Genomic DNA, 24,450 nt, shown 5'->3' on the forward strand with positions numbered 1-24,450 from the left:
AGCAAGAACCATTATATTAAACTTATTCAACTTCATTACAAGGAAAAGCTAAATAAAGCAAACTTAACAAAGCCAATTCTGCTTCATGAATCTCTCATTTTTTAATCCATCACTCAAGAAAAACCGAACCTAAATGGCAAAGGAATAGCTTCCACTTCAGTGTAAGCTGTAAAACAGTTGAAAGCAGTACATATGTAATAACCATAAATATCAACGTTTGTACATTAATACCAATTCAACATGTTCTGCTTAATAAAACTGAAGTATCGACCATCAAATTAATCAATTTGTGGACGGCATATTTTGAATTAATTATCTATTATAATTAAAATACAATTTTAGATGCAAGTCAAATGGACGGAAGAAATAGATGTATTTCATCTAAGAAAATTTATTGAAATTACAAAATACAGTATATTAGAGTGTTACAGTGGAAGCGAGTATGTACACAAATTACCAAAAGCTTTTTAAAAAACTCTTGATAGCTTTTAAATGAAGTTCAAGCTAATATACTGAGGTTTATTGTGGTGAAATAACTAACATGTTACTTTTTACAAAACAGAATTGTAATAACAAGCTGTCTGAACGAACTGCTGTTCATTCAATTATAAAATGTAAATATTTATATAAGTATGTTTACACAAAAACAAAATCTCTTTTCAAAATATTTTTTAAAAGAAATAAGTTCATAGTGAAAACCTGACGGTTCAACATTTATATAAAGTTACAAAGTGAATGTAACACAAACATGCTTCATATGGGCATATATATTTGTACATGTGTAGCCCCATGGTCAGTTAAAGGTTTGGTTTCAAACAACCCTGATCAAAACCCGAGTTTCTTCATGTGGGAAAATGTTTTAACTCCAAGACAATGCTATCATTGCCAACTTAATTGGTGAACTTGCTGTTGTTTTTTGCTGTCAATAAACCAATGTTTTGTGTTTGGCCATTAGGCCGGAGGTTTGGATGCAATGTTTGAACATTTGCAGGTACATGTATTGACCCCTTGCACGCGCGTCACACGCGGCGACTGGTGCCACGCTCACCATGTTGGTGGGCAAGTTAGGTTTCTGGTATTAACGCTGCGACGTCTAAAATGCGCACTTCACTGCATAACGCACAGCATACTCTATGCATAGAGTTATATATGAAAACGCACAGTGAAACTGCCCACCAGTATGGCGCATTCAAGATTTTTCTGATGATGACGTCAGGTGAAATGGGTCAATAGCATCTGATTGACATAAGAAAGTACGTAAACAACAATCGGATTGAAAAGGGTTATTTAGGGAAAAGGGTCGATGTAGGTCTGAAGAAGCTCCAAGATGTAATAAGGTTCAAAGAATACTACAATATTTGGGCTCTGTTGACTTTAGTTCCTTCAGTTCTTGTCTTTGTTGGACGGTTCCCGCACCAAGGCAAGAAGTTTATCCATTTTTGCAATCTCTTGCTCTGGCCCTCGTTGTAGCTCTTGGCCCTTCTTGTCCTATTAAGGAAGAAGTTAAATAAATGGTTTTAAATACACGTTAATTCTTGTGCCAAATTTAAGTTTAAAAACAAGTCAGATACTATTGTGGACCCATTTATATTGTGAGCAACTTCACAAATAATAAACAATCACTATTTTTTATTTTTGTAGAAAAAAGAAAAAAAAAACACCATGCTTGTTGGAGTTTTGTTTTAATAATAATATTAATATCGAAGTCATTAAAGCGCACGTATCTACCAAAAAAGGTACTCAAGGCGCTGAGTATAATATACAAACTTTCAGAAAGATAGATTGCAGTGATGAATTCTGAGACCCAATTATGTAGCACCTTATAAGGGTTTACAAGGTGCTACAGCGCATTTAGCAGCCACAGCCAGGAACACAGGGGCGAACTCCTTCTCTTTTGATAAGCGCACTGGGTTTATATGCGTTACATGCGTTATACAACACATGGGACCAACGGCTTTACGTCCCATTCAAGGCTAGGCAATGGTTAAGTGTCTTGCTTAAGGACACAAGTGTCATGACCAGGATTCGAACCCACACTCTGCTGATCAGAAACACCAGAGTTTGAATTCGGTGCTCTTAAACACTCGGCCACGACACTTTCAAAGACAATTTTTCAATCTTATACAAAAGTGAGATAATACATTTTACCAGAAAGTCTGGATTGTGCACAACACCATGATACTTGTGATGATCAATACATCTTTACTGTGCATTGCAGAATTTCAAAGTAGTCTTGTGAGAACATATTGATGACTTAGGATTTGTGATTGTGAGGTATACCTCTGTGGCGTTAATAACAAATTGCACTAAGTACAACAACGTGCTCGGGTTACAATGCCTTTTTGTTTTATTATTGGTAGTTTTCATTTATGTACGATTGTGCTTAATTGATAAACAACTTGGTGCCAAGTGCCTGTGCATGATATTACATTTTTATAACCTAAGTGTATAGCCTAGTTGTTTCAAGGTGCCCTCGTCACAAGACACAGAATTTCATTATTCTTATATCTCATGAGTGTTGCACAGTGTGTGATTAAGATTTGGATCTTGTTAAAAGTCTAATCTTTCATCTACGAATCATAACCAAGTAGGGATTTCAATTCATTGTGCATCAGTGACCAACTACATGCAGTCTGCCTGTGGCTGGGGATGTCCCTGTTGAACTGTGATAACCAAATTATATGCTCATATGACAAAATCTTGTAACATTGGTGGGGTTAAAAATATTAGTACACATTCCGGGAGTTTATTCGCAAACCGTCTTGGTTCATATGTGCATGTGGGATTGTGTCACCCTTTTTTGCAATTAACAGTCCTGCTTTGTGGTGTGTGACGACTGTGTCTTTAGGGGAGGGGGTGGGGTGTATCAAGCCATTTGCAAACAGCCTCGGCCTGTGGGTGGGGATGATATGACCGTGTGCCTGTGTATAAGTGTCACCCTGTGTATTTAGGGATACCTGTTGATGCATCGTCAAATCCAATTTTTTCATGGTCTGTTCTCGTCGAGAGAGGGTTTAGAAATGTTGACAAAAATGCACGTTTAGTTGACATGATCAATCACATAGAAACCAGTCATCTTTAATTTAAAATGTTACAGCTCATAACTGTTTCGTCAGATTTAATTTAATGGTCAAACAGAATCAGTTGACATGGAATGAATCTTTCAGAGAGTAAAATAAACAAGGTATTTTTCACAATAATGGCCAACTCCCATTTTTCTTCGATTTTACAGAAACATGCCACACATTTAAAAACAAATGTTTAGAAAGTGTTTGTGACCTGCCCTAGTCTATGTACATGTATAGCCTTGTGTTTTCAACGAAACAAATCAAAAGCTTAATTAAAATAAAAATTTCAGAGTTCTTAAAGGAAATTTTTTAAGCCTTTGGACAGAGTTTCTTACCTTTGGAACCTTCCTTAGATTTGGTGACAGCTTCAAACTGGTCACGTAACCCCTGTTTAACAAAAAACAAAACAACATGGATTTAACCAATAAATTAACCAAGTGAATTTTACTTTAAATTTCAGGAAAAGCAAATCAAAATTCTAAACGAAAACCACATCATGAATATGATTTCCAAGTTATTGATATTTTCACAAATTTGTTCTTGAATTTGTTTGGCGTTCCTTTTCAAATTCAACACATTTTCTTAATCCTCCCGTAAAGCTAAATAATAATACGCTGGCAATTATAGAGCACCTGTTCTAGAGGTTGCAAAGCGCTAGGATGTGTTCAACACAGATCAAAAAATCTAAAACAAAGATGGCCCAAAGTATAAATCGCTGTCGACGAAACAAGTATGTCTTCAGCAGTTTCTCGAATGTTACAAGTCAGTTTGGTTTCCTGCAGCTATCAGGTAGTGAACTCCACAGGACCGGGCTCCCATGGGAGAAGGCACAGTCCCCTGCTTTAGTGTTTGTCTGATGAATCTCCAATTAAAACAAGTTTGACCTTTGACCTACCTGTCATCACCAACCAAGACAATAGGATGATCTGGGTTGAAGGTTATATGAGTCAACTTTGTCTTCTTCTTCTGTACCACAGCTTGCTCACATATCGGCTCATACTTATTGATGGTCAAGTCAAAGACATGTACCTGGAACAAAAGGAACAAAAACTTGTTAAAACATTTGATCAGGTGGCTGTGAGGAGGCATCGGAATCAAGCGCCTTTGGCTTCTGCTATAGCTGCAATAACAACAGTAGAGAAAAAGAGTTTTCAGCGATCTGGCCGTTAGCTGAAGCCACTTATTCGCACACAGCCCAATAGTTTGGTAGAATGTAACCTCACCTTGCCATCAGCAGTGACTGCAGCAAACACAGTAGAAGAGTATGGAGCCCAGGCTACATCTCCTACAGAGCTACCTAGGTCAAAGGTGAACATCGCACCATTCCTGAACAAATAGAAAAGGAAACGAAATTATGATACAAAGAAGGTCACTTAAACACAAAGTACACAAAAGAAGAAACTTCACTCTTGTAAATCATTTCATCAGGGATGGTAAACAATGTATGATAACAAAAATACAAATTATGCAGTTATTTGATTGTACCCACACTGTAAGAATTGTAATGCACCGAGCATACAGTGCTTATCTTCGATCAAGTTCCATGCTTCTCCTCATTGAACCCAAGTCTCGACACACATGGGCTGACAAGTCTTTTTCTTCAGCCGCACCACGCATCTGGAACTCTCTACCACTTAATCTTCGATCTTGTCTCTGTACCGCCAAATTCAAGTCTCTTCTCAAAACTTATCTTATGTCACAGGTTTTCAATGACTAATTTTGTTGTGTCTGTTTTTCTGTGTTGTGTTTTGTTTTTACTGCGTATATAAAGGGACACTTACTTGTAGGTGTGATCCCATATCTTGACTGTCCAATCAGCGCTACAAGAGATAAATATCTTAGGATGGAAGTAATTCCATTGGACCTTGTAGACGGCCATGTGATGAGCATCAAACGTATCTAAGAATTGACTGGAATAAGCCTTGGAGCATTTATGGATCTTGCCTTCCTCTGTTCCGACTAGGAAGAGATAGTCAGTCTGCTTGTGGAAGTCGAAACATGTGCCACAACCTGGGGGGATGAGAGAGGGATGGAGGTTGTAAAGAATTATTACAATTTTGTCTGCTCACAGGGCTTGCCAAGAATGGTTGCTCTTACTTGGCATGAAGCATTGATATTAAGATACCAGTACACCAGCGCTGATTTATATTTAATATTTGATTTTTACGACTTGGTTTCATTGGAACAATTGATTGCCACAGGTTGGTGTACAACCACTAGGTTGCCCCATAGACTGAGCTCTAAACTTTCTGCAAATGTTTTTGTCTTCTTACCTTCTTATTTATAATATTTTTGTGGATTCTTTTTTCAAGTTGTAAAACCTTCTGGACATGTTTTCAACTAATTCTGATCTTCCTAGCTGTTGTTGATGTGAGAATTACATACATTATGTGATAACGATTTGGAAACTGCCATACTGCTTTTACTGTATACTGAACCACCCCACCACATGATTGAAAACTTGCTTGTTAAGTTTAAAGCCGTAATAATGTTAAGCATACCAAGTGGAGTAAGCTGAGTTCCTTCTGGTCCCTCTTGAGGGGCTTCATCTAACTTCAGTTGAATCACGTCGGTATAAGTCAACTCATTCTGAAATCAATCATATCAATAATAATAATAACTCCACCAATCAATATTAAGTTATTAATACTTGCAAAGAATTACATTCATTGATCGTAGAACGGCTAAAGTTGAAATCACAACATACCTTAGGTCAGAATTGCGGTTGCACCATGTGTAAATATCAATTGAGTAATAATAACAATAATAAGAAATGCTTATATAGCGCCTTTCAGTACTGCAAGTACTCACAATGCACTTTACAAAACAAATAAACACATTTATACAATAGAAGCAACAAATAAACTAAACAATGCAATATTACGAAAAAGATTGAGTGAACAAGTGAGTTTTGAGATGGGATTTGAAGAGTTCCGGGTTTATCTGGGAACGGAGGGTAGCAGGAAGAGAGTTCCAAAGGGTGGGTGCGCTGAAAGCAAAGGTTCTTTTACCGTACGTTTTTGTTCTGTATGGGGGAACTTGTAGGAGAAGCTGTGAAGCGGATCTAAGTGACCTTGTCGGGGTGTATGGCGTTATCAGTTCAGAAATGTAATGAGGGGATAGACCATGGACAGCATTAAAAGTGAGGAGCAGGACTTTGTACTGTATGAGTAGAGTTGGTTCTGAAAAGGACCGATGGTTGACAACTCAACGTATGGTCGGATCGTCTTCAGGATACACTACTCAAAAGAGAATTATCCATGGTGTCACTCAAACCTCGCCTAATTATACTTCCAACATGTAAGGTTTCAAATCCTACTTATGACATACCTTGACAAGCGTCCAAGCAACAACACGACCATCAGACGAAACAGAAAAGAAGTTGAGATTGTTGTCCAAATCATCTTTTTGCCAAGCCACCTACAGATTCAGGAAAAGAAATTAACTTGATAAAAGCAAATCACGACACATGAAAAAAAGTCAAGCATAGTATAAACAAAATGGAAACTCTTGAAATGAAGAAACTTTAAAGTCATAAAAGCGTTACTAACTAATTTGTTCTTTTTCATTCATCCTTTTAAGACCATAGGGGGAAATATTGTGACTCCAATATATTTGAAAAATGTTGGTATTTATTGTAAATGGAAACTGTTCAAATGACCGCTGAAGAATGCTGCTATATTGAAAAATTCAGTGCATTTGTAACATTCATTTTTGAACACATTACTGACCTGCCAGACAGGATCTGTGTGCTTGCCAGTCTTCGCTGTACTCTGGTATATCGGCTTGTTATCCTTGTCCGTCACATTGAAGACACCCACTGAACCATCATAGAACCCAACAGCCACTAGGTAGGGGTGTTCTGGGTGTATATCCACACACATGACCCCACTAGTAGTAGGGTAGATGAACTCTGGGAAAGATGGGTTCTTGAGGGTGTAGCAGAGTAGCATACCACGAGACTGCTTCATGAAATCATCTTTGTAGGAGAAGGTGATAGGGTTAAAATTGTTAGGGTATGAGAATATTGGCAGTGTATCATTCCTCGCCTTATACCTCTAGGACTCTGGTTCGAATCCTGCCAGTGCACCACATATGTGGATTTGGGATTGCAGTGTCTGTCTGACTGTGTGGATTTTCCCTGGAATATTTCTCTGCGGTTTTCCGCAGAGAAATACTCCAGGGAAAATCAGAACATGGTTCAAGAATCAGGGAAAGTTTGGCGCTCTGATAGTACATGACTATTGGATTGTATGACACAATGTATTTAAACAACTCACATGATCCATGGGTGGCCACAAAGAGATCTCTGTACTTGGGATTCCAGCAGAGTGATGTCACAGCCAGTCTCTTGGATTTATCATGACAGAACTTCCACAGGGGTAGTAAGGTACCCTCTTGATCACGATAATCATCAGATACATCTTCCCAATACTTGAAATCTGTCCGAGAAAGAAGTCAGTTATTAGGAATATATTATCATGAAATGTTTATTGGAACACTTGATTGCTATCAATGCAATAGAATGCTCTAGTCTGTACCGCAACTTGTATAGTAAAAGGGGAAAAGCATGTAATTGTTTGGGTTTAGGAATATTTTACCATGAAGTATTTATTGGAACAATCTTATTTGGGAGGAGTTTTGGCTCTGAGAAGAGCGGTTGTGGTATCAATGTTTTGAACGGTATACTATGCCTGCTACAGGAGAGTGAAGAAGTGTGTCGGGCCTAAAAAAGAAAACATTGCTGTGGTGCCCTGTGCAAAGTTCCAATACAAACTTACACTTTCCTCATAGAAGTGCCCCAAGCAGAGGAAAATTGCTGTGCCCGTTCAAGAGCAAAGTTCAAGGCCTGAAACAGTTTATGGGGTGTCGTGGCCGAGCGGTTAAGAGCACTGAATTCAAGCTCTGCTGATTCTGTTCAGCAGAGTGTGGGTTCGAATCCCGGTCGTGACACTTGTGTCCCTGAGCAAGACACTTAACTATTATTGCTTCTCTCCACCCAGGGGTAAATGGGGACCTGTGAGGGCAGAGATGGTTCTTGTGATTGATTTAGCCGAGTAGCGCATTTTGTTGCACGAGGCTGTATACTCCCCAGGGAGCTGAGATGGTTTAAGGAGTGAATTAAGGCCCAGTGACCAGGGGTAATAATTTGAAGCGCTTTGAGACACCCGTTTGGGAGTGAAAAAGCACTATATAAACTCAAATATTATTATTCACTCTGCTCGTCTTCAGGAGAGTAGAGTATTGTGTCACGGCTGTGCACACAGTGCAGTAATCTTCAAATTTTCTGAAGCAGCACTTTAAAGGAAGAAGAAGAAATGTTGTTCTAGCTTTCTACTCACCCTGTGATACATCATCGAATGTATTCTGGTTGACCATCCTCTCAACGATCTTAGCAGCATGACTGATACGAGAAATATCATCTGTCTGTGTCTCCATGGCTGTCAACTTCTTCTTAGCCGTTCCTTCGTCTTTCTTGCTGGTTATGTTCTGCTTCTTTTCCTTGGCTTTTTCCTACAGGATAAATGAGTATTACAGTTGGTTATAAACTTTATTAGTTTTGTGCTGCTATTGAAATGGTTCTTGCATACTTTCTAAAGGCAAAGCCTTTTTAGTGAACATGAAAAAGATAACATACTCATAAGAAAAGAACAAAAATATGTTTTCATGAACAAAAAAACAAAAGATTTATTGCCAATTTTTGTTATTAGCTGTGTGAAACTTATTTAAAAAAAGAAGAAACAAAAAAATGTTCTTTTTGGACAAAAAAGTAATCAAATAGATTCATGGACTATTGCTATAATTTAGCATCATCTAAATTTGAAAACCAAAAAACTGAAGTACAAAATTTGTAAGTTATTTTTAAAAACACACCAAGAAGCACACACTGTTAAGGGTTAGGCAATGATACAAAATAAAGCAAATAAGTACAAAATGCTTGGGTATTAAAACCACTAAGAGCACATTGGAACACACCAACAAATATGATTCAACTAAGACTAATAAGTGCTTATATAAAATTAAATATATTTGATGAATTCTAAATTGCTTGGTACTCTTGCTAACCAACCCATGATAACACTTACAGTCATAATAAATTCTTTGATCAATTAAAAATTTTAATGTTAACTTTTTTTTTTAAAGTAGAACAAAAAGCATTAGAATTGGTAGTAGCTGTTATTAAGAAAGTTATAAAGGCTAGTTTGTGTTTAACATATGACCACAACTGCAACAAGCTGATGAAGCTGTTGGCAATATTGTTTAAGAACCACATGCCACTTTTTGTTGCAAACAGGACAGTTTTTTGTATGATATTTTGAGTTTTCTAAATAAAAAACTTCAAAGCGTAATGATATGATCAGCTGAAATGTGGAATGGGTGTTTGCAGTGAACGATCCGCGACCACACTAGACGTAGCTGGCATTTTAGCAACTCCCTAAGATGATCACTAAAAACTAAAAAAAAAAAAATCCAAATAGTTCTGATTCTTATGTAACACACGCACCCAAAAATGGGTTAAAAAAACCAGAACAAGTGTTAGCCACGGCAATCTCAAACAAACTAAATTAGTAAATGATTTTCGTCTTCGAACCTCAGCCTATGCGATTCATCGTTGCAGACATCCAACAGAGGTCAACATCAGAGGTTGAAGGTCATGGGTCAGCCAAGGGGGGATTTGCATGCAATTAAATATGTAGGAGATAGAAGCAGAGTCGAGAGCATGGGGTGGAGAAAAGTTTGTTTAAAAAATTAGATTAATCAATATAGTTACTAGCTTTTAGGTCACCATAATACAAAGATTAAATTTGCTACACTTCTTAATTGTGATGTTGAATGTATCAAATTGTTAAAGGCAGTGGACACTATTGGTAATTGTCAAAGACTAGCCTTCACAGTTGGTGTATCTCAACATATGCATAAAATAACAAACCTGTGGAATTTTGAGCTCAATCGGTCATCGAACTTGCGAGATAATAATGAAAGAAAAAACCATCCCTGGTACACGAAATTGTGTGCATTTAGATGGTTGATTTCGAGACCTCAAGTTCTAAATCTGAGGTCTCGAAATCAAATTCGTGGAAAATTACTTCTTTCTCGAAAACTATGGCACTTCAGAGGGAGCCGTTTCTCACAATGTTTTATACTATCAACCTCTCCCCGTTACTCGTCACCAAGAAAGGTTTTATGCTTATAATTATTTTGAGTAATTACCAATAGTGTCCACTGCCTTTAAGTATTCAACTGTAATAGTTTAATACTGCTTTAACATTCCAATGCCTAGATCGTCATCAAGTTGTACCAGCATACATGAACATCCACTAATGGCTCTCAAAACACCACAGTACGACTCTTTAATCATGCTTTATGGTTCTTAAAATGAATTTATAGCTTTTTATTATGCGCACTATAAGGAAAAGTGTGGAGTGTGGAAGCAAAAATAGCAATCTCATCTGGTTTATGCTTTGTATCAATAATAGTAGCACAATGAGCAAGATATAGCTATTATATAAACCAGGTATTTCCACGGAATTTTTTTTATCAACTCCTAAGGTATAAAACTTATAAGAATCTTTGTGAGAATCTGAGTTCTCTATGAGGTCGTTATTTTGAATCACAACTGGGTCATATCTGACAGAAATCTAGGAATTCTAAAAAAAATATGTGACTTTACCTGTTTCTCTTGATCCTCTTTGTACGCATCATAAATCTCCCACTGGTTGCCGGTAGCGGAGAAGTTAGCCCTTGGTGGTGGCTCAGTTTGAGTGGCACGCTCCTACACAAGTAGATCAAAGAAATACACATGCAATAAAATAAACTTGTTAAAGTACCTACAGCCGATTTCACGAAACGCTAGGATCAATCCTATCTCGAGTTAGGACGAGTAACCCGTCCTAACTTAGGATGAGTTCAATGCGTCCTACGTCTTTGGATACGGAACTGAACCCGTCCTAAGTCCTAAGATTAATCCTAAGTTAGGAAGAGTTTGGTGAAATCGACGGCTGCCTACTTTGAAGACACTTATGGTGCATATATACAACACTTTAATTTACATAGCACCATGTAACAGTTTACTATGTGAAGTGGCACAATCTGCAACAAACCATACCAGAAACACAGGGGCAAAAGCCCTTCTCTTAACAACAAGTGTACTGGGTTCTTTTACATGCATTACACAACAGGACCTACGGCTTTACGCCCCAGGAGGAAGCAAAAATGGTTAAGTGTGTTGCTAAAAAGTGCCAAGGCCGGGACTCAAACCCACACTCTGCTGACCAGAAACACCAGAGCTTGTGTTTGGTGCGCTTGACTGCTCGGCCACGACACACCACCAAAATATAACACAAAATATTCCCTAAATTTGGGTGGCACGGTTGGCTTGTGCGTAAAGCGCTCGCCTCTCATCAAGGTGACCCCGGTTCGATTCCCGGTCGGGGCCATATGTGAGTTGAGTTGTGCGTTGGTTCTCTGCTGTGCCACGAGGGTTTTCCAGACTATCCGGTTTTCCTCCCTCAGGAAAAAATCAAACACTTTCGATCTTGGCTGTGCTCCGTGGTCATAATGGGTTGATGTGGCTGGCAGCTGAATGCGCCCTTGCATGCCTGCTTCTCGAACACGTTGTAGCCGCGTCCTTCGCAATTCAGCTCTTAGCTGCGAGTAAGGATGATTAGCCCCCCCAAATTATTATTATTATTATTAATATGAACAATGCAATAAACTTTAAGATAACTCACTCTGTATGGATTGTTGTAGGTCTGTGATGCTCTCTCACTGAAGTTAAACTGATTGGTTAACTTCTGGTCGGATCCTTTTGGAGGAGCTGGGGTACTCTCTTCATCTCTCTTCTCAGCTCCTTCCTCTCCCTAAGAATCATCAAAAAGAACTTCATTTAGATCATAAAAATTAAGCAATGACAGACTTCACTCTTAATTCAAATTTTGCTTGGCAAGGTTTGAGGTTGGAATATGAATAGTAAAGTAAGCGATCGGTTAAAGGGAAGGTACACGTTTGGTAATTGTCAAAGACCAGTGTCCTCACTTGGTGCATCCCATCATAAGCATAAAATAAGAAGCCTGTGAAAATTTGAGCTCAAGTGGTCATCGGAGAAAAAACACCCTTGTTGGACGAATTTGTGTGCTTTCAGATTGAGAAATTACCCCTTTCTCAAAAACTACATTACTTCAGAGGGAGTTGTTTCCCACATAGTTTTATAACCAACAGCTCCCCAATGCTTGTTACCAAGTCAGTTTTTAAGTTAATATTTGTTTTGAGTAATTACCAAACGTGTACCTTCCCTTTAAATCAAAGACAGTAAATACTTGGATATTTTTTTCCTCAGTAATGTAATTTTGTATTGGGTTTTTGCAAAGGGCACTGTCAGCCAAATGACAGGACACCACGGCAATTGCTTTGGGTGCAGTGGGTTATTTCAAGGCCTGGCATTCCCTTGGTACCCGGTAAGTCCCTGGTGTCCTACCTCTGGTTTCTCTTCTCCTTCTTCTTCTTTCTTTTCTTCTTCAGCCTCGCTGATGGCTTGGTCACTAACAGCTGAATTCAAAACAAAATCAAGATTTTAGTTAGAAATCGTCATGAATAAGACGCAACCAAGACACCTGTTCCTTTTGTTCGTACATTGGAAATTACTAAAAGCTTAAAGAATTACAAATTAAACAAAAATAATTTTCTCAATCTTCACTATAAAATCTGGACTCTGAAGACGTGACCTGCATATGTGGGACAAAGCCACAAACTATGGATCACCTTCTGAGATGCCCCCTACTGGTGCAAGAATGCAGAACTGAGGACCTTGCAGAGTACAATGATATTGCAAGGAGTTGTGTTCAGTTCTGGCTGAAACACAACATCTAGTGTGTGGACACGATATAAGAAGAAGACTATAAAATTGTATTTTGATCATCTTCAATCAGAGTTATTAGCAATTTAATTATGGTCTGGGTGATGGAAAGTTGCATGAAATAAATATACTTTTGTTTGACATGGATTATTTATGTAGTATTCTGCAGGATGAAAATGAGACATCAGTTAGCATTGTTATTGTTTGTTGTACATTTTATCAAGGTAATAATACACTGTTCAGAAACAGACAAGTAGAGTTGGTTTTGTGTGTTGGCAATTGTGAAGCAATTCGTAATTCAGAATGTCATGTCGTGTATTTCCCTTCTTTGGATTGTTCTGTACAGGAACAGTTGAACAGGGGCTAATTTTCTTAGGCTGCTTAGAGCAAAAAAAGTAGCTAAGCACAACAGAATTTTGCCTACCAGAATTAAGTTACAAGTCAAATTACTGTGTTACATGTACAATATTTGTGACTGGCATCTTGCTCATTTCAGCAAGAAAAGCGATGGTTTTAAGTAATACACTGTGGGCATGAATTTGGGCCCAGTTGAACCACATGTAGAATACATGATATCCACATTGCTCCATCTGTGACAAACTAAAACTGGCTCTTAAAGGAACACGTTGCCTTGGATCGGACGAGTTGGTCTGTTAAAAGCGTTTGAAACCGTTTGTTATGAAATGCATATGGTTAGAAAGATGTTTTAAAAGTAGAATATAATGATCCACACAAGTATCACTCGAAATTGCACGGTTTTCCTTTTACGTCGCGAACTATCACGATCGGCCATTTATGGGAGTCAAAATTTAGACTCCCATAAATGGCCGACCGTGTTAGTCGACAGGGTAAAAAGAAAACCACGCAATTTCGAGGCATATTTGTGTAGATCATTGTATTCTACTTTTACAATATCTTTCTAACCATATACATTTTACAACAAACGGTTACAGAACGCTTTTCAAAGACCAACTCGATCGATCCAAGGCAACGTGTTCCTTTAAGACAGCCTTGGATTGGTCACTTTTTAAAAGACCATAAATCTTAGAAAAAAATGTTTCTGTTTGATTGTAAAACTGTGTATTGTTACCCTAAGCAAGCAATGAGTTAAACAAGAGATCTTTAAGACGCTAATGGCAACAAACATTCACCGAGTCCATTGTTATATCATTTGAATATTTAAAGGTTTGGGAAGGTATGGACCAGTTAGTTTGCAACCTTTAACATCCCAAAGTCCCTCAGTAGCAGTTATAATGTGTTATTACTTTTGCAGTATCATTTAGCTTAATTAGGCATTGAAATACTGAGTTAAACAAGTAGTTTTTCCAAGTACATATACACTGGCCTATGGTAACTTTAAGCAGCCCTTAATCTGTAATAGAAATACACAATAAAATGATTGCTTTAAGTAAGGTGATATTTTTAAAGCTATTGCTGTAATGTTATCACTACATTGAAATTTAGTAAGTTTTACTATGGCTGACCAAAATTAGTAGGGATAAAAGGTATTTTCAGGTTCATAATTCAACACAGCATTTTCTTTTTTCTTTTGAAAGAATTTTGTTTTGCTTCTAAACAATTCTTGATAATTTTACCAACTTTAATAATATATATTGCTGTTGGAGACATATATCCAGCCATACCTTTAAGGACAATTTTCAAAGAAAATGTGTTTTGTATAATATAGGCCTATTTATTCTTTGTATTTATCAAGAAGTAAGTGGTGTTTGAAGCTTTGCATGGTGTTGAAAATAGTTACTAAATAGAACAAATAGTTAAATGCACATTGCACATAGATACTTGTACATGCATACTTCATAGGTTAGTTCTTTCTCTTGTGTGGACGTGGTATTAAAGGATTGGGGTACTTTTTCAAAATGTCCATAGATTTCCATTAAACTTACAGGGTTTGAAGATAATGATAGTGGAAAGCTTCCCTTCAAATATTACTTACTGAGGTGCTGTAGTTTTTGAGAAATGAGTAAAACAATGTCATGAAAATACGTTTGTAAATGCTTAAAATAATTTTCGTCTCATGAGACGAAAATCATTTTCATGACATTGTTTTACTCATTTCCCAAATACTACAGCACCTCAGAACGTAATATTTTCAGAGAAGCTTTCTACTATCATTATCTTCAAACTGTGTAAGTTTAGTGTAAATCTGTGGACATTGTACTTGTTGTCCTACAAAAGTTACATTCACCCTTTAAGAGGGCAATTACACAGCCCCCCCTCCTGATTCTTGTTAAGAAACATGTTGTTTTATATCAGGTGTTGATAACGCTACACCCATGCTGTGAGAATCAGAGTCTAGACAGATGAGCAATGGCCATGGTTGTGGATGAACCGATGGGTAAATATAAAGTCAATACCTACCGCCGCTCTTTTTTCTTTTCAAGAAGACGTACTCTTGATAAAATAAAGAGAGCACACACATGGTGAAAGCTTTGCTAGTCTACACAGTCATACGATCTAAGACTATTCAACATGATGGATGGACAATTGTACAGCAGATTCTTGCGCTTGGTTCTAATTTACTTTCTACAAAGAACGTTCACTGCATCACAGCTTCCTTCAAATATGAACTCTTCTTAAAATACCACAGGTATTGTCAACTTATTTTGTTGACAATGGATCACAAAGAATGCAAAAATGGGTCTAAGGACCAGGGTCCAATTTCATAAAGCCTGGAAGCACAAAAACTTGCTAAGCACAGAAAACTCTTGCTTAGCAAAAATAGATTACCAGTCAAAAAACTGAACATTTACTTTTGCTGTGACTGGTATCCCACTCACTTCTTGCTTAGCAAAGAATTTTGCAGAGCCGAATTTTCTGCCAAACAGCTTTAAGAAGTTGGGCCCATGTCTTATGAGGCAATTTACAGGCAACCATTTCCAGGCAAACTCAAAGAAAAAACTCGGTCACATTTCAATTGTTACACTTTTTGGGGGGATAGTAAAATACTTTTAAAAAGAAAAGTGTCTCTTGTGGGAGCAAAGAATTCATTGGTTGCATCCAAGTTACATGAAAAATTGCCTCATTTGACAAGGTTTGAAGAAAAAGTAGTAGATTCACACACGTGCTGGTGTACTGCGTTAGTAATCAAACTCACACACTGATGAACTACCATGATACCTTGAGAAATTTTACATTAATATTCAATAGATTTATTACATATTGTATTGCCTCCTGAAACACATCTGAGAAATGTTATACTTCATTTTGCTAAAAAAATAATTTGCACATCAAACTGTTAAAAAATTTTGGTCATCTGACTTTTGAATTTCATCTATGATGCAAAATATTTTGGGATATTTCAAATCTCGTTCTGAACAAATTAAGTGACAGGACTTAAGTCACTTCCTACCACAAAGTTCAAATTAAGTTGTCACTTTGGTTTATGTTGTGTTGTGTTGTCGTAAAGACTCGCTAGGGTCAAAATGTCAGGCCACGATTTTTATTGCACTTTACAAAGGATTTAGATGAAATTGTGTGCTCAACTTGTCAAATAAATTTGACTTGGGAGACTTTCTTTGACTTTCTTGCTCATTTTAAAGTACAATAGGTCAGTTTGTGAGTAATGAGGTCTGGTGCGCTCATTGTTGGTACCTTACTAAGGACAAAACAAAAAGTGGAAAATAAAAGGACTCCATAGGGGAATTCTAAAGACCAGGGTGCTCAACAGAGAAATTTGTGTACAAAGTCTATGGGAAACTGTTAAAGGAACACGTTGCCTTGGGTCGGTCGAGTTGGTCTTTGAAAAGCGTTTGTAACAGTTTGTTATAAAATGCATAATATGGCTAGAAAGATGTTGTAAAAGTTTTTGACTCCCATAAATGGCCGACCGTGTTAGTTCGCACAGTGAAAGGAAAGCCACGCAATTTCGAGGCAAACTTGTGTGGATCATTGTATTCTACTTTTACAACATCTTTCCAACCATATGCATTTTCTAAAAAACGGTTACGAACGCTTTTTATAGACCAACTCGTCCGATCCAAGGCAACGTGTTCCTTTAAGTGCAGAGACAATGCTCAACAATGATGCTTTTTTGAGAATGCATGACTTTTGTTAATGATAAATCTTTGACTTACTCTCAGCAGCTCCATATTTAGCTTTCTGTCGTCTGGCTTCATCTGAATCTTTATGTATCATATTACCATCCAATGAGAAGTGGATAGCTAGCTGATCAACATGAGATGTTTGCTTGAAGGAACGATCCTGTATGGAACATTGAACACGACGGTTTGGTGAAATGAATTCAAAACACTGCAGATACCATGATGTGAGCTCAACAAGGTCATACGCCTCTCTTAATATTAATGCATGAGGTACGTCACAATGCTAACTCAAAACGAGGCGATGGGCGCAGCCACTGCAAGTGATGGGGGAAGTGCGGTGCGCCCATAGCCTCATTTTGGGTTAGAATTATGACGTCATGCATAAGTATTAAGAGAGGCGTATAGATACCAACATGTTACAACCAGTTAATACATTGTGACAAGGTTGTATGTTTCTTACCAGATATTGTCAAACAACCAAAAATGTAAGGTACAATTGCCTAAAATCAAATGCGTTTACAAACATGTTTACAAGCTCAGTTACACCAGGGTCGAAATATAAGCCATTAACACATTTTTGCAGTAAAACTTTTTTTACACTGATGTGTGAAAATGATCAAGTAAACCACAAGGGATCACTTGAAGTAAACTCTACTCTATGTTCCAATCGACAATCTCAGAATTATCCTCTTACCTTGAAGTTATACCTGACGATGTTTTGTGGAGCATGGGGGTTGTTTGCTGTCAATATACGAGTGAATTCCTCCTTCAGTTGCTACAAAGTAAACACAAGCATAATCCTTGACAAAAAGTACATCAAAACAACGTTTCCTAGTTAATAATCAACTGTTAGAATGAGCACTGATTTGTTTTGCTTTTAAAATAAGCAGAACCAGGAAATTTAGCCCAAACTATAAGTGTCTTGAACTCTATTTTACTAAATAAGTACATGAAAAGAAGTTTACAACTTGTGTTATTACTTACCACTTCATCCAGATCAAGTTGGTCGTCTGGTTTGATGAGACTCTTTGTCTGTAAAGAATAATAATAATAATAATAATAATAGACCGTTTTTATATAGCGCTTTTCACGCCCGAGGGGTGTCTCAAAGCACTTCTGACATTATTACCCCTGGTCACTGGGCCTTAAATCATTCCTTAAACCATCTCAGCTCCCTGGGGAGTATACAGCTTGTGCGCAATATATGCGCTACTCGACTAAACCAACCACAAGAACCATCTCTGCCCTCACAGGTACCCATTTACCCCTTGGTGGAGAGAAGCAATTATAGTTAAGTGTCTTGCTCAGGGACACAAGTGTCATGACCGGGATTCGAACCCACACTCTGCTGAACAGAAGCATCAGAGCTTGAGTTCGGTGCTCTTATCCACTCGGCCAAGAACATCAGTACAAATTGCTCTGTTGTTATATTTCATTCATTTTTGTGTGTTATTAATAAGTCAAACTATGAAGTAACTCAAACAATTAGAAAACCTTAAGACTTGCCTTAGTTATATTGGTCACTCACATAATAAAATTGTAAGTTGTAATTCTCAGGGTCTAATCCACACTCAAAATTAATACATGCTTTTGGATATACCATCTGGGCCCAATTTCATAGAGCTGCTAAGCACAAAAGTTTGCTTAGCATGAAATTTCTGCCTTGATAAAAAGCAGGATTACCAACCGAATTTCCACATGATTTTCAGGATAAGCAAACAACATCTGAATACCAGTAACAATCAATATGCAACAAATGGAAATATGGTTGGTAATCCTGTTTTTATCAAAGAAGAAATTTCATGCTAAGAAAATTTGTGCTTAGCAGCTCTATGAAATTGGGCCCTGAGCTGCAAGTTAGAAGACAAGATAGACTTGGTGTTTATGCGTCCTCCGTATTCATACTCTCTAGAATTCATACATTGACAACAAGCAAGGAACATAGGACACAATTACCTAAAGCATTGTATTTTGTAAGGGGGAGTGTTAACATGGCCACCTGTTTGGATCATCTGTTTGATTAGTACATTCAATATATAGGACAACTCCGTTCATTTTACCTGCATCCATTCCTCGCCATGTGCTCCTTCTCCTACTTCCGTCAAGTCATCTCGAACATCATCCTAGGAAGAAAAAGATGATAAAATACATGTTTTTATTCAAGTTTTCTACTAATAGGAAAGAGCAAAATATATACTATCATTTTACTTTGACTCAACTTTTTACGAGTATTGCTTGTGATGTACCTAACATAAAAAATAATATTTATGGAACAGACTCAAGATGAAGATAACAAATGTTTGTTCTGTTGCTAATCTTGCTTCCTTGATGAATTTGTGCAGTTTTTATCTTTTAAGACAAAATGACCCTTACTCTTGTTAGACTTACCTTGAGAGCTACTTTGGCACCGCCCATACTGACACGAGGGCCGCGGCCTTTGCCAACCTTCAGACTACTTGTGCCCCCTCCAGCCTATGATAGGAAGAACAAGCAGAATAATTTAATTTCACAAACTATTTTATTAAGAGAACTAAAGAGAACAAAATTTAATAACTTGAACTTTTTAAAGAAACTGACAGAAACATAAGATTATGTTTTTTGGGGGGTGCTGGTCCAGAAGTGCTTATCTTTTTGATGACAAACATTTATATATATATCTATTTTTTTAAGCAATTATGAATTGTAAGAATTGATGAACCAATGAGTAAAGACAGTGAAAATTGATATTTCGTCATTCGGTACAGGGCAATCACCTCCGTGCCCCTGGTCGTTGCCTTGGACTTGGTGCCCCTCTTTCTTGCTTGAGATGTTAACAGAGCCACGGGAAAGACTACCTTCGGCTTTTTAGTCCTTATTTAACTAATTAATTTATTAATAATATAGAACAACAAAATAAAAAATAAAACAGTCACAATCGGGCCTGTGCCAGTGTACAAATAATTAAAAAACGAAAAAGATGCATTATTATAAGATTTGGCGTATGTTTCTTGTTGCTGCCCTTAGTTTCAAAATTGCTTCTGTAATTAATTAAATAAAAGGCATGATGATGTAGCCAGATCCAAAGTTGGAATACCCTCGGCTTCATCTTCATCATCCTTCCTCAACAATCAATCAAGTTAAACTTTTGCATTCGTCGATTCGATGACGACGTTGTCAGTTCAATTCAATTCATTTCAAGGTGTTGATTGAATGAAAACAATATGTAAACATGGAATCATAAACAAATTACTGCTTTGCTGCAAAGTAAAATAGAACGAAACATACCTGTTTTGTTTTTACCGGTCCTTTGACCGGCATTTTGGTTTTTCAATGAAACAAATTCTTAAGAAATTACAATCTTTGTGGAAGTTCTGGTTCGCATCGGTCGAAGATGATGTCGAGTCGGTTGTTGTTAAGGTAACTGAGCATGCGCTGTGTCTTAAAAACTATCGTATACAAATCAATTTAACAGTACGGCAATATAAAATAAATTATTTTTAAAGATAAAGTAGCAAAATAATTATATAATTTGAAATATAATTTAAGTATTGTAATTTTTGATAAAAATATATTAATTGTAATCATAATCTACATTGACCCAAACAACTATTAGAACGAGCTGAAAACAATATTGACGGCTGTTTTATCTATTCTTACTAATTTCTGACAAAAGGAAACTCAAACGGCCGTTGAACACGGAACTGAACTGGACAAAATTCGACGATAGAGGGCGGTTGTAAATTTCACAATCCGGAGATCCAACAACAGATGGCAGAACACGGCACGAAAAAGCTGAGATGAACCAATGTTTATTGCCCCCTTATGCCATATTTTGTGAAAGAAAATGGATGAGGAAGAAACAGACAGTGGTTATTCTACTTGTATAAACGACAACGTGAAGGTTAGTGTAATTATTTAACTAATACAATGTTTGACCAATTACTTTTTTGGCATGAGTCCGGAGTTGATATGTCAACATTTGAACACCCGGCCAGCGCTAAGTCACTGCCAGTCTCTGAACATGCTCATTCATTGCCAATGGCCATGACATGCGTGTCGATCTAAATACCATCTCATGATCTTAACTTGAAGCCACTGTTCTTCATGTCACCATGGAGGAAGGTGATGTCACAGTGTCTTGTTACGTCAACTCAGCAGGTCCATCTTGAACTTGTCGTGATCGGATGCTTGGGATTTATGTCAATATATTGCTCTTTATAAAATAGATTAAATGACGAGGGATCCGATGACGAGTGATGACTGTGTGTGTGATGACAGCGTTTACTACAGAAATCTGTTTCGTAGTGTCAGCAGAGGTTTTTTGTTCAAAATAGAGTTATGCTTTGAGGTTTAAGTACTTTTAAATTACAGGTTTTCATAAAAACCGTTGATGATAATAATTGCCAGGAAATCTTAAGTTTTCGGACATTTGTCATTGCGCATCAGTTAAAGACAGTTTCCAGAAATAATTTGTACACATATTTCTGACAATGTTTGCGGAACAAGCTAAAGCCTTGATGAAAAACTCCAAAATCCGCAGCTCCCCTGTCTGCACGTGTTCAGTGGTAGGTGGTCTTTGATAAATTTGTATTATTATTTATTGAAATATTTAGTGAATGAGTTGTCAAGATTGTAAATTTTTCTAAATTGAACTTGACTCTGAATTCTCACCCTTTGATTTTTTAGTGTGTGAAATGCCAAAACAAATTGAGAAAATGAAAAGACTATCTTGCTCAAGCTGTAAGGCCAAGTTTGTGAGAGTGAAATATTATTTTAAAAAGTAGTCAACAGGCTGATGTTTTGACCCTAGTGTAGCACTAGCAGCGCTAGCAGAATCTTTCTGTATTTTGTTTATAGTTCCACCTTGTGTTTGTAGGCTTTTAACATATGGGACACACGTAGGTCGAAACGACAGCCCAGTAATAGTTTGCATAATTTATACCAAAGAACACCTACATTTTGGGGGTCAAAAAATATTGTATATTGTCATTTTTTGTGATGACATTGTTGCCATCTGATTTATAAAAACTGATGTATTTCAAAAAGCAGCCTGTTAATACAACTTCAAAAATTTTTAAGGAATTTATATAATTTTATTTTGCAACAAGGTAATGAAATTCTTAATATTGTGATGGTGTACAGTGTAAGGGACACCCACTTTGCACATTTTCAAGAAACTTTTATAATTCTGAAGTATTTAGCATAATTTTTGCTGCATTTCACTCAGACAAATTGTTTTATCTTGCAGGTTCATATAAAGAATCAAACTAATGGTGCAATCTTGGAGCGAGATATCAATGGACACAAAATCCCTAATGGTCTGAAGACCTACAGGAGACCATCTCCTCTACAAATCAAAATGGGTAAGTTCAAGATGTCTTTTGGGAGAATGAGGGTGGAGGATTAGGGCTCTTGAAGATTGGAGCAATCCTGAGGCTCAAGGGATAATATTACCCCCACCCCTTCCTTTTCCCTTCCCGCCCGGGCAGTGGAAATGTTAATTTGATTCTCGTACTTTTCATTCTCCTCAATCGAAGCTTACTTGAATGAAAGAAGAACTTTTCTCTTGAATTAGTGAAATATTTTATCAGGCTGTGGGAATTTTTTCCATTTTTTTATGATTCGTTGTTCAAATTTGCATAATTTCAGGCAGGACAAACATAAATAATTTATTAGTTTTAAAAAAAGCAATAAATAATTTATTAGTTAAAAAAAAAGCAAGTGAAATAAAAATATTAAAAACTACTTTTTTTTATACAGAAATGTAATTAAAAAAATTGCATTTTTACACAATTAGTTTTGAATTGGTCTTTTATAAAGAACAACCAGTTTAATTTATGAAAAAGGTGCATCGGGTTTTTATTGGTAGAAAAACTTGTATTATTGGAAATGTTACAATGTTAAGTGTTTTTCTCCGTTCATTGATTGAACCTTCCCATCTATTCTGAAACATATTTCATCTCTTTTTCTGTCCAAATAAAGGGAGCAAATATATAAATGTAATTTGACGCAAAATCTTACTAACCTCATCTCAAGCTAGTTGTATATATTTTTAGTGTACGGCCCAGCCTCAGGAAGGCGTGTTAGTTACATGATATTGCTGTACCCTTGCCTCAAACGGATTAGTCACATCTTTCATATGAGACTTGAATCGTAAGATATATCTTATGTCTTGTCTGTTAAACTATACCATAAGTACATGTCAGGGATGCTTCAGACTATTCATGTATCTGAATTCGGACATTTTAAAGTCAGTGTACACTTTCGGAACAGAAACAAAAATAAAAGTTCACAAATTTACAAATAACTTACAGGGTTTATAGAAGGTAAAGGTAAAGACTTCTCTTGAAATATTATTCAATATTATTCAATGAATTGCTTTACTTTTTGAGAAAACATTGAAACAATTATAAACTCTCGACAATGAGAATAAACGGATTTATAGTAAACACATGTCATGACACGACGAAACGTGTGGAAACAAGGGTAGGTTTTCCCGTTATTTTCTCCCGACTCCGATGACCAATTGAGCCTAAATTTTCACAGGTATTATGTATAAGTTGTGATACACGAAGTATGGGCCTTTGGACAATACTGTTTACCGAAAGTGTCCAATGGCTTTAAGTCGACCTGGTGAAGAGACCGTTATTTTTCACACAATTATAAACTCACTGTGCTCTACACTATGATCTACTGCTGTAGTGCTGAGACACTGTGGTTAAAATCTCTGGGAAATCTATAACTCCTGGGGCTACCAAAAGGTGGAAATGAAATGAATTGAATTGAATTGAATTGAATGGTTTATTCGTCAAGTAATACAAATACATGAAATTTACAATCCTATTGTACAGCAACATATAAAATATTAAAATGTAAAATTGCACAAGTTGTGCTCTCATTTCAACAAACCTTTGGATCATAATTTAGACCTTTTTTGTCAGCAATGATGACTCTCACCCTGAATGCCCTCTTTTGACTCCTGAATTCAGACATTTTAAGTCTGACTAGTGAAGAGAACAAGCTGTTTTTCACACAATTATAAACAACTCACTGCACTAAGATCTACTTCTACAGTACTGAGCAGGGGTTACAAAAAAGGTGGAAATGACCAACATTATAATTTCAAAATACTCCTTAAATTTGAAACATAGTTTCAGACCTTTTTTGTCAGCAATGACACTCAGCCCTGATGTACAGTGTAACTATGATTTACAGGAGTAATTTGACTCATCTACTCAATAATGATTTGTACATGAACAGTATTTACATTGTCAGCAATGCATTGTGACCTTGAGATGCCCTCGTGTATGAAACTCAAGCTTTGTATGGAACTCACAATTCACCATCTCATTTCGCCACCCACACAATTTGTGGCTTTTGCAAAGCAAAAATGTTGAATACATCAATAATTTTCCTCTGATATTGTTCATTGGCTACGACTGTGTAATGATATTACTGACATCCGATACTCAACGACAGGGATTTTAAT

General features: G+C 36.9%; 2 protein-coding genes across 2 annotated transcripts in view; one reads left to right on the forward strand and one right to left on the reverse strand.

Annotated features, from left to right (window-relative positions):
* Nucleotides 1-76: 76 nt before the first annotated feature.
* Nucleotides 77-20,378, reverse strand: LOC139941415 (dynein intermediate chain 2, ciliary-like). Its single transcript, XM_071937894.1, has 19 exons — nucleotides 20,247-20,378; nucleotides 19,371-19,454; nucleotides 19,043-19,105; nucleotides 17,967-18,014; nucleotides 17,677-17,757; nucleotides 17,016-17,142; nucleotides 12,544-12,614; nucleotides 11,801-11,929; nucleotides 10,741-10,842; nucleotides 8,411-8,582; nucleotides 7,349-7,510; nucleotides 6,800-7,047; nucleotides 6,399-6,488; nucleotides 5,570-5,657; nucleotides 4,850-5,078; nucleotides 4,292-4,394; nucleotides 3,964-4,097; nucleotides 3,404-3,455; nucleotides 77-1,488 (listed from the first exon to the last, which is right to left on the reverse strand). The coding sequence occupies exons 1-19, from the start codon at nucleotides 20,277-20,279 to the stop codon at nucleotides 1,384-1,386; spliced, it is 2,121 nt and encodes a 706-aa protein (XP_071793995.1). The 5' UTR covers nucleotides 20,280-20,378; the 3' UTR covers nucleotides 77-1,383.
* A 348-nt stretch (nucleotides 20,379-20,726) lies between these two features.
* LOC139941440 (protein FAM219A-like) overlaps nucleotides 20,727-24,450 on the forward strand; it is a 52,283-nt gene continuing 48,559 nt past the window's right edge. Inside the window, exons 1-2 of the mRNA XM_071937934.1 lie at nucleotides 20,727-20,862; nucleotides 22,210-22,324. Of these exons, the coding sequence (XP_071794035.1) occupies nucleotides 20,806-20,862; nucleotides 22,210-22,324 (172 nt within the window). The 5' untranslated portion in view covers nucleotides 20,727-20,805. The remainder of the gene's footprint in view (nucleotides 20,863-22,209; nucleotides 22,325-24,450) is intronic.

This window comes from Asterias amurensis, chromosome 9 (genome assembly GCF_032118995.1).
Source record: "Asterias amurensis chromosome 9, ASM3211899v1".
Lineage (NCBI taxonomy): Eukaryota > Metazoa > Echinodermata > Asteroidea > Forcipulatida > Asteriidae > Asterias > Asterias amurensis.

Bases quoted from the DNA above. Each gene is read 5' to 3' on its own strand.
- LOC139941415 (XM_071937894.1), bottom strand. From the start codon at position 20,279: ATGCCGGTCAAAGGACCGGTAAAAACAAAACAG. The intron at 8,583-10,740 runs GTAAAGTCACAT...TTTATCCTGTAG, and splicing joins AAGAGGATCAAGAGAAACAG to GAAAAAGCCAAGGAAAAGAA. The intron at 7,511-8,410 runs GTGAGTAGAAAG...TTTCTCGGACAG, and splicing joins ATTCGATGATGTATCACAGG to ATTTCAAGTATTGGGAAGAT.